Genomic DNA, 10,482 nt, shown 5'->3' with positions numbered 1-10,482 from the left:
ACCCTTCTTTTCCCCACATGGGGCCCACCTAGGCATGCCGGCAGGGGCTGGGATTCCTTTGGGGGCGTTTGGTCGAAGGTAGATTTTACTTCTTAAATGCACAACACCAGTTTAGACTTTGAGCAACTTGCTAAAACTGTATTGTGTAACACTAAATCATGCAGCTCTCCTTCTATTCAGTGTTTGTAGCTTTTGGTGCAGCTTCGTTCTGCTGCTACTGGTAGCTTCACTGCATCAGTTCAGCGTTAAACCCTGTGATTCACTTTGTCTGGTGTCTGATTTTCAAATATTTTGTGTTTTATTGAGGATTTTTGTACATATGTTTTGGCAGTTCTGTGATCATGTCAAAGCATCAACTTATATTAAAAAGTGTTTTATTTCCGTTTTGAAAGCTGTCCGCTTCCATGGAAGGACAACAGAAAATCGCTCTTATAAACATGTAATTACTAAAATCACGATACCCTCACTGTGTGTCCCTCAGAAAAATGAACCCATTTAAATAAAGAAATCCCTCGATGGGTGACACCTCGATAGGGAGCGTGATCTGGTATGAAACGGCACCACGGCAGTTTTGAATTTTAATCATCAGAATACCGGAGCTAAAAGGTTTACGTCAGTCTGCTTTTCTCTATCGATACGCGCTTCCCGACCTTTTCCGCTGCTTATGGGCTAAAGAAAAAATAAACGATGCGCTCGTTGCGGAAAACTCTGAAACAAGAGAACCGGGACATAGAACGGAGCAATGAACTATTAATCTATAATCAATAGACAGGTCTGTATAAAGATATAATCCATGTTTCTGTCTCATATCTCTATGGCATTAAAAGGAACTTTAGTTTTTCCATTGAAAGCTCTGGTTTGCACAGTAAATGCCATGTGGGTGAAATTTTATGGATGATACTCTGATGTCCCATTCTCCTGAAGGCAGCACAGAGCTGCACCACCAGAAACTCATGGAAACATGGGAGAGAAGAAGAGCTATGATTAATGTAGTTACAGTTCTATCCATGTTTTAATGCTGCAGAGCTCAGTCGGTTTGCAAATAGTTTAAAGTTTAAACTGGCATGTTGAACATCTTTTATCTGGTCATTTTGTGGAATATTTAACAACTAGAAAATGGCACAGAACAAGAATATATTTTCCACTCTGATTGGCTGCTGTTAGGCCTACAGATTTTAACTTGAATGTTCATTGCATTTTTTGTAAACACCCGTGAAAATAATTTCTATTCCCATGGCTTTTTTGTTCTCTGGGAAATTATTTTTGACGATAACTCCAGAAACAACCATGAAAATCAAAACATCAACAACAGTGATAGTAATATTAATAATAAAACAATATTCAGTGCAAAGTAGCCTACAAATGCTTTGATGGGGGCGGCAAGGGACCTGGATAACGGATAGGGGGCGCTGGCATAAAAAAAGGTTGAGAAACACTGTGATAGAGGATTCTTTAGAATCTATGGGGAGCTTCCAGTCCAGCTTCATGGACATGTTGGACATGATGGACATGCTGGATCTGATGGACATGGTGGACATGTTGGACGTCTTGTGTGGTAAATGTTTAGCAGTTTGTTGAGTTTTTATTGCCTCGTTAATCTGCGGGTCTGTTTGCGTTCCCACAGTAAAACCTTCAGGCGTAAAGAGAGACGACAGCAGCAGTTCAGCTCATTCATGAGGACGAGATGCTAATAAAGTCGTTCTAAAGTCCCAGTAAGCTCCCAGTAACCCCAGTTGATTCACTGGTTTTAAATAAATGAATAAAGTAGATAACGAGGAAGCAGCTGGTCAGATCCTGGAATGTTTCATCATGAGTTTTCTTCCATCACTGCTTCATTTCACAGGATGGAATCATGTTTTCTCCTTTCTGTGGCTCATTTCTGGTTTTCATGTGAAACAGAAAGTTTATTAATCCCCAGAGGAACCAGTTTAAACCACCATCACTCCCAGTCAGACAGGTAAATGATTCTCCTGAGATGTTTTCAGGATCAGCCAGAAGTTCAGAGCTCTCATGTGAGCTGACTAAATATCATTTCTATAGCAAATCTCACAGTTCTGTTTGTTTCACATCTAAAGACAAACTTTTTGAATTTGTCCCATTTATTTTCTTACTCTACAAATTTAAACTTCCTGTTTCCTGAGAACATGGAGCAGAAATAAAGCTGCAGTCCAGTCGCTTTGGACGGATCTGCAGAAATAAAACCCGCTTCAGACGTCTAGTTCCCTTTCACACAGAAAAGTTGTTCAGAATCGCTTGAAGCATTTCCATAATTTCAGGAAGCAGAGCGGCGTTAACATGTAACAGAGCGGTTAGTGTTCAGCTGCCGGCCGACAGCCAGAAACAGCAACGTTGTGTAACCAGCGGCTACTTCCTCTGCCGATCCGACTCACCAGCAGCTTCTTTCCAACAACCGCTTCACCTCTGACCTCCTGGAAAACCCACCATGGGGATCATTAGTTCTTTTTCAGAAATTTCTATGAAAAAGGGGTAATAAGACCAGGAAGACGGAGGATCTATTAAATGCCAGTGACTTTTTTTCTAGTTATTACAGATTTATCAGCAACTGAAGCAGCAGCAGAACTCAGGTTGGAGAACAGAACCGGGTTCGGACCAGAGAGATTCTGTTAGGACCTCGTGTCAGCCAATCGGCAAGGAGAAAACGAGGAAACGTGACCCTGCAGCCTCTACTTCCTGCTTCCTGTCGATCCGTCAGGAAACAGGAAGTGGATTCTCCCTCTGTGGCGCATAAAGCTGTGTGTGTGTTGCTCCTGATGCTCCCTGTGTGTGTGTGTGTGTGTGTGTGTGTGTGTGGAGATTTTACCGACATCTGAAGCGTCACATTAGAAAAGGCTGATTGAAACAGCAAAGTTCAGAGTTTCTTTTTCAATTTCATAAAAAACTTTCATTCGCTTCAAGTGGCTTCTGACTCTTCTGAAAAGAATTAGCATGCTAATGTGCTAACAGGCTAATGGGAGATGGAAACACATTTACCACAGTTCTTATGTAGCAGACGCTGAGTGTGAGCCTTACCAGAGGAACCAAACTCTGAGGAAAGTCCAAAACTCCAGGATGGACGGAGGCTCTGGTCCATGATAGCTAGCAACATCTACTTCCTGTTTACTACAGCCATGCTTAGCAACAACATCTGATAAAGTAACAGCAGACCAGCTGATTTGCTCCAGACCAGGAAATGGAAATGGAAACATGCCTAATTCACATTTTCTCTTTGTTTGTTGCAACATTTGAAAAGTTTGCATAAAACAATGGAGAAATGTAGCCGGTGTTCTGCTGTGTCCAGGCCGGGTGTGTCACTCCGGCCGTGACGTCATCATCTTCAGGGGAATGCAGCAGGAAGCTGCGGGTCAGAGATGCTCCGCAGCTTCAGGATGTGCTGCAGGTTCAGGGGCGTTGCCATGGAGACAGGGAAACTCCAGGTTCAGCTCATCTCTAACTGGTTTTCCTCCGGGTTTGTCCCGATTTAGCCCCATCCAGCTTCTTCCCCACAGCATGATGCTGCCACCACCATGTTTCACTGTCAGTGATTTGCTGTCAGTTTCCTTCCACCTCACAGCTCTGCCCTGCACAAAGTCCCAATAAAACACATTAAAGTTTCCAAATGAACTGAGCTAAATGAGCAAAGCCAAATCAAAAAGTCGTCATATTTCCTTACATCCTGTTCTCAGAGCCAGCAGGCGATCAGCGGAAAAACTGAAGTTCCTCTTCACAGATAGAAATTAGAGGCTTTCTTCTGTCTCCATGGATACGAAATGCAAATGAGAGAAGTCAGATATAAACTGATTTTAATATTTAACCGGCTGCAGCTTTTCCCTCTGAATGCTTTAATAACCCCACATTCATGTGTTCATATTATGATGAACGGGTGATACCAGTGGCACCCGGATTATTATCAGGAACCTGATCGGGTTTATCGGGAACCTGAGGCGCTGAGCTGGCTGAGAAAAGCCCGCCTCACATGGTTGGAGTCCCGGCCTGGTGACCTTTGCCTCCTCTCTCATTTCTACCTTTCCTGATAATTCACTACCAAATAAATAAAACTTAACAAAAAACCTGATCAGTGTTCATTTAAGGCCCGATCGGGTGTATTGGACCCGATCAATCGGTGTGAATCATGTTCTCTTCCTGGGATGAGACAGAAGTTTCTGCTGGAACCGACCCGGGTCAGAGCCGCCTGCAGAGTGTAATTACGATCAGTCCAGGTTAATATTCAACCCCTCCTTAAAGGGACAGTCCCTCTAATTCATTTCCTCTTTCTGAGGTGGCGGCAGCACGCCACCAGAACTCCGACCCGTCCAGAACCACAGTACAGCTCTGGATCAGAACCATCTCCACTGCTACCAGAAATCATTCACACCCCTGGTATGAGTACTTTCATACCAAGGACGCTCTCTCTCTCTCTCTCTTTCCCCCTCTCTCTCTTTCCCCCTCTCTCTCTTTCCCTCTCTCTCTCTTTCCCTCTCTCTCTCTTCCTCTCTCTCTTTCCCCCTCTCTCTCCCCCCCTCTCTCTCCCTCTCTCTCTCTCTCTTTCCCCCTCTCTCTTTCCCTCTCTCTCTCTTCCTCTCTCTCTTTCCCCCTTTCTCTCCCTCTCTCTCTCTCTCTCTCTCTCCCTCTCTCTCTCTCTCTCTTTCTAGACTCTCTAACCCTTGACTAGACTAACAGTTGCTGCCACCAAAACACCCCCACAGCATGATGCTGCCACTACCATGCCTCATAGAAGGGCTAGCGGGGCCAGAGCTCGCTTAAGGTCCGATCTGCAGAACATTCTGGGTGAAGCCGATGGAGGCAGCGCATCGACCCGAAGGTCCAAATCTACTCAGAAAAACTCAAACACTTCAGATTGAAGATCAAAACAATTTCATGTCCAATAATCGTTTATAAGAGTTTAAATATTTTATCTATATTCAGGTTTTAGGCGTTTAGTGAGAAAAAATATTAAATCAGTGAGTGAGGATCAGAACCAGAGCCGGCCCAGCTCAGTCTTTTTGGGTCTGAGCAAGTTCTGGTTTATCATCAGAACCGGGTCGCCTTGTTTTGGTTCTGTTTTGTTATCAGAACAGCCCAACTTGTCCAAGCAGAACCTGATGGAACCGGTCAGCTGACCCAGTTCGGTTCTGGACGGGAAGCTGCTGCATTTCTCAGAGTTTTATTGATCATCATCTGATACAATAATAATTTGATCAGAACCGGGTCGGGCTCCCTGCAGGTTCTGGGCTCCAACCGGACCCGACCAGAGCAGCTCCACCAGTAACCCACCAGCAGCTTCACTGAACAGGTGAGGAAGAGCTGCAGGTACAGGCAGAGCGTTGCCTAGCAACCAGGCTGCTCTCTGGTTCAGGCTCTCTGTGGTTCCTGAGCGGTTCTGATCCGTTCAGAATCTGATCAGCTGAAGAATCGATCAGCCGATCAATAACTGAGTCTGTTTAGCCTGATGAGTCGAGCTCAGATCTGATCTTCATCATGATCCCAGTTCTGTTGGCTGGAACCGACCGGACCCAAACAGAACTCCCTGACAGTCAGAACCGCCACTGACCTCTGACCCCAGATTGGAAAACATTTGAACTCGAAGACGACGGCTGCAGCCTCGGCCGCCACAATAACCAATAAATCAATAAGTGATGAATTTAAAACGAGGTCGATCATTTCTGTTTGAACCACCAAGTCCTGGACCGGTTCGGTCCAAACGTCCAACCCAAACGTTCGGTCACCTTCAAGGGAACAAACCATCAGAACCGGCCCGGCAGCATGAAGCAGGCCAAACTTCTAAACAACATCAAAGGTTTTAGAGTGGCCTAGTCAAAGTCAGGATGTTACTCTGATTGACACGCTGTCCAGACCTGCCACTGGCCGTTGCTGCTCTAAAACCCTCCAAAGTGTATGAATAAAATCAGCAGGGGGTCAAAGTTCACCAAAGGCTGAATACTTTTCACAGCCAGGTCGGTTTGGAGGTTTTTGTCTTAATAAATGAAAGTTGTTGAGTTGAATCTGATAAATTGATATTTGTCAGAACATATCAGCTCTTCTGGATGTTTTCTCTGAAGAAATAAACTCCTGATTATTTAGGGATCCAAACAACAAAACTGGATAGAAAACCCTGAGAAACTTTTCCAGTTTTCCGTTCTTCTCTTCAGCAGAGATGGGCCCCGGGGCCCCTCACCTCCTGCCGTGGTCTCCAAAGATGGACCGATAGTTCTCACCGCTAGAAGAAGGAGAAAGCTCAGCTGGGCTGACATGAGCCCGCTTTCTTCCTGGTTCTGGGTGAGACCGTGAACGCACCAGAGCAGCGGCGGGTGAAGCTGCGTCCGCCGCTGCACCTGCAGCCAGAAGCTGCCGGGCGGTCCTACCTTGCTCCGGTCGGTGTCGGGTCAGTCCGCCGCTCCGCTACCGGGTCATGGTTCCGACGTTGCGAAACGAAGCGGGAGGATGAGCAGGCTGAGCGGGCCGCCGCAGGGCGGTCAGTTCCTCTATCCGCGGCGCGACGAGGAAGTAAAAGTTGACTGGATCGTCGGCATGAAGGCAGTCACTCCGGAAGAGAGGACGCTATCTATGCAAAGTAGAGGCGCACAGCCGCGGCTGACCCGCAGCTTTCAAAATAAATGTTGCGATGGTTCTACTGGGCTCTACTGGTTCTGGTTTGAAAGTCTCTTATTGGCCGAGACCTGATAAATTCATCTGTAAAACCGGAATCGGAATGGACCTGCAGCCCACAGCATGATGGTGCCTCCACCTCCATGTTCAGTCTGAACGTCCTTCCAGTCCAATCAATACTTTTCAGAGATATTGATCATTGATGACGAATTCAGTTAAACCCTCTGATGCTTTTTCATTCAGATTCTTTGTGGTGGGAAAACTTTCCGTCTGCTGTTCCTGCAGCAGCAACAGGAAACGTTTCCTCTACAATAACAGAATTTCTGGTAACACATAAAACTGACGTGCTTCTGTCACCAGCATGAAGGAGTTTTTATGAATGTGGTCATGAAGCGTCATTTGGTAGAATATGACACTTTTAATGGATTTTTAAAGCAACTTTACATTGAAAGTGTCATAATTTACCGAATGACGCTTCATGACAACATTCATAAAAACTCCATGTTGGTGACAGAGTCACGTCAGTTTTATGCTCAAAGTGTTACTGAATTTATCTCAAAGGATTTTTAATTTGGTTCTTTTGGATTAATGGCTGAACCAGACCAGAACTTTAAACCTAAAATAAGATTTCAAACATTTCTGACCCGTTTAAACTCAAAGTCCATGAATGTAAATGGAGCTGATGACGGAGTTGTTCTCCTGACCTCTGACCTCTGAAGTAAAGCTTCAGTTTCTGAACCAAGCTTGTCGATGATCTCCATGAAACAGATCCAGAAGGTGACAATCAACAGACATTTGCATGAATAATTCAGATATTTGCATGAGAGGAAGAGGAAGAGGAGGAAGACAAGGCAGCCTTTCAGCTGCTGGCTGCCTGCAGCAGCACCAGTAGCAGTCTGTGACGCTGGGCTGCAGGAAGGACCCCTGACAAAGCGTCATTCATCACAATCAGCTGTAGCAAAAGTATTCACTCCCTTCTGACCCAGTTCTTGTTTATGTGACAAGAATCAGAAGAAAATGGATAAAAATCTGAAAGGTGTGGCATTCACCGCTCCTTTACTCCGACACCCTGAAATCAACAAGAAGAGCCAAAAAATCTGAAAAACAAACAGAATTTACCACAAACCAGATCATAACTGGGGAAAGATTCATATCACAAATAAAAATCTGAAAAGTGTGTTGTGCATTTTATTCTGCCACCGTTCCTCTGATGCCCCTTAATAAAAACTCCTTCAGTCACCTGACGCGTCCAGCTCAGAAACGAGAAGAGAGACAGAAAGTCACATTGATCGGGAACTTTACTACATCGATACAGCACTGCAATAATCACTACACACACACACACACACACACACACACACACACACACACACACACACACACACACAGAGGATAAGACATTAACCACATGCAATGAAAAACCAAAAAGTTTCAGACTGAAACAGATTTGAGGTAGAAATCCATCAGATAGATCAGCTGAAGCTCATTCAGCAGAAAACCCAAAACTTTCTTCATTTAAACTGTAACAACCCATCAGCAGTCAGGGAGCCGGGTCCAGGCAGGTTCTGAACCGGATCGGGTCTGGACCGGGCCAGCAGCAGCTGCAGCTCTTTCTGCTCCAACTCATCAACCATTAAATCAGGGGCCCAAACTTTTTGCCCTGGGGGCCAAACCTGACTAATTTAAAGCAGCCAAATGTCATTGAATTAAAAATGCAAAAATTTGTGATTATTTTATTGTTTAAAATATATTTTAGTTTTACTTGCTCAACAAATGTTTCTTTTTAATTAAATCTGTTGAAACTGCAAAAACACAAAATCTGACCAAGTATTTAAGGTTTCTAGAGCAAAACTAAAACTAACTTACATTAAAAATGTTTCTTTTAACTTTGATGAAAAAGTTATAGTTGCATTAGCTGATTATTTCATTGTAATAGGACAAGCCTCTCGTTATAAGTGAAATTATCTGCCTTATTTGGTACAGTAAGACTTTGTGCTACAAACTGTAAATACTTGGTCAGGTTTTGTGTTTTACATAAAAAGACCTTTGGACTGTTGGCTTATTAAAAGAAAAACAGACATTTTCCAAATTGTCAGCTTGGAAAACCAAATTTTTTTTACATTTTTTGACTTGTGATCAGGGGCCACACAAAATAATTTCAAGGGCCACAAAGGCCCCCGGGGCACCCTTTGGGCACCAAAACTAAGACTCTGATTCTCACAAACTAACCATTAACTATTCAACATCCAGAAACTCTTCTACAGTCAGGGCTGTTGCATGCAAACAGGGCTGCTGCCAGTAACGGGTGGGGAAGGGGCTGAGCTGCAGTTCAACCTGGAGGCCTGCAGGGGGCTGAAGCTCCAACTGGAACAACAATCTTGGGATGAGGAAGCAGAACGCAGCATCTCCTGTCCATGCAGTGGCGCATGGTCTAGTCAAAGTCTTCCTGCAGCTCACTGAAGCCCTCGCTGTGCAGAGTCTTCCCCGTCAGCTCCATCATGGCCTGGACCTCCGGATTCACCGTCAGGATACTCTTCTTCCCCTCCTCCTCTTCCTCATCCTGAAACACCAAGAGCGGCTCAACATGGCATCACCACCACAAACCTGCTCAGACCAGTTTAAACCGGTTTAAACCAGTTCAGACCAGTTCTAACTGGTGCAGCAACCTCGGTCCTGTGGTCCCGCTCCGTACCTCAGCCGGTGCTGGCGGTTTCCCCACGGCCCAGACCTCCACAGCGTCCAGGACGAAGTCCTCGTCGGCTGACAGTTGCGGGTTTCCGTATGTCGTGCATTTGGGGCGCGCGCGGCTGTGACCGCGGCCGAAGTCGCTGTCCAGCCACAGGCCGAAGTAGTCGTGTTGACCTCCCATGCCCTGAGGGGAGGAGGAGACGTTACCATGGCGACCAGCAGTCTGACCTCCCCATACCCTGAAGGGTCACCTGACAGAAGTAGACTGGGACTTTAACAAGTTAGTTGATATTAATTCATCACATCGGTTTTAACTCGTTCAAAATTTTAGTGCATTTTTGTTGTTGTCTTTTTTACATCCAAAGTTCTGAGCAGGAACCTTTGTGTTCCTGTGTTTCTGGTACACCCGTACATCTGACACACCTCAGTGCTAAACATGTTGCAGCAGCACAGACGCTGCTTATTTAGCTGATTTATAGATTAAACATCTGAGTTCAGCTCCTCCAGTAGCTTCAGGTGCTCATGAAGCCCTGTTGTTTTCAGCTGCTGCTGTGACTTCCTGTCTGTGAGGTCACAGCGGTGCTGGAGCGTGAAGCGGCTCCGCTCCACTGGGCCCAGTCTCACCAGTCCATTTGGCATCGTCTGCTGGTGCTGGTTCAGGTACATGAAGTGTTCGTTGTATCCTGTCGCTGTGTAAACCCTCAGCGTGGGGAAGACCGAGAACAGGAAGCATCTGGAGTCACCTGCACACACACACACACACACACACACACACACACACACACACACACACACACCATCATGCTCCTGTCCACCATATTCAAAAGAGCAGAGCCACTTCCTGGCTGTGTGGCTTTCTGCCTCCAGCTGAGCAGAGCCAAAATGGCCGCCACAAGTCTGCCTTCATCAACCAATCTGGTCCAGGAAGTGCAGCTGGTTACTTCCTGTCTCTGCTCAGCCTCCTCATGTTTCACCATGAAGATATTTAACAGGCACGTGCAGAGGGGGGAGCTGGGGGAGCTTGAGCACCTGCCCTTTTTGCTCCTTGCCCCAAAGTGCCCTTTTGGTCAATTTTTTTTTTTTTTTTTGCATTATTATTTTCAAAGCCCTCTTCTGACACATAATAACATGTACTACAATTATTATTTATTTATTTTTTTTTGTACAACATAATAAGCCTTCCGGTCACCT

General features: G+C 45.4%; 2 protein-coding genes across 5 annotated transcripts in view; both read right to left on the bottom strand.

The window, feature by feature from the left end:
* Positions 1–6,555, bottom strand: part of plcg2 (phospholipase C, gamma 2) — a 34,710-nt gene extending 28,155 nt beyond the window's left edge. The window contains exon 1 of the mRNA XM_015017726.1: positions 6,360–6,555. The gene's annotated coding sequence lies outside the window, so the exon portion shown is untranslated. The remainder of the gene's footprint in view (positions 1–6,359) is intronic.
* A 2,143-nt stretch (positions 6,556–8,698) lies between these two features.
* Positions 8,699–10,482, bottom strand: part of meak7 (MTOR associated protein, eak-7 homolog) — an 11,031-nt gene continuing 9,247 nt past the window's right edge. For all 4 annotated transcript variants that reach the window (XM_015017737.1, XM_015017736.1, XM_015017738.1 and 1 more), the window contains 3 exons: positions 9,916–10,034; positions 9,296–9,475; positions 8,699–9,163 (listed from right to left, as the gene is read on the bottom strand). In XM_015017737.1, coding sequence (XP_014873223.1) covers positions 9,035–9,163; positions 9,296–9,475; positions 9,916–10,034 — 428 coding nt within the window. In that variant the 3' untranslated portion in view covers positions 8,699–9,034. The remainder of the gene's footprint in view (positions 9,164–9,295; positions 9,476–9,915; positions 10,035–10,482) is intronic.

This window comes from Poecilia latipinna, unplaced genomic scaffold (assembly GCF_001443285.1).
Source record: "Poecilia latipinna isolate Pla-1442-1.1 unplaced genomic scaffold, P_latipinna-1.0 Scaffold2181, whole genome shotgun sequence".
In the NCBI taxonomy this organism is placed as follows: Eukaryota; Metazoa; Chordata; class Actinopteri; order Cyprinodontiformes; family Poeciliidae; genus Poecilia; species Poecilia latipinna.
The sequence above is the reverse complement of the archived record's forward strand: the minus strand, read 5'-3'. Positions and strand labels throughout refer to the sequence as shown.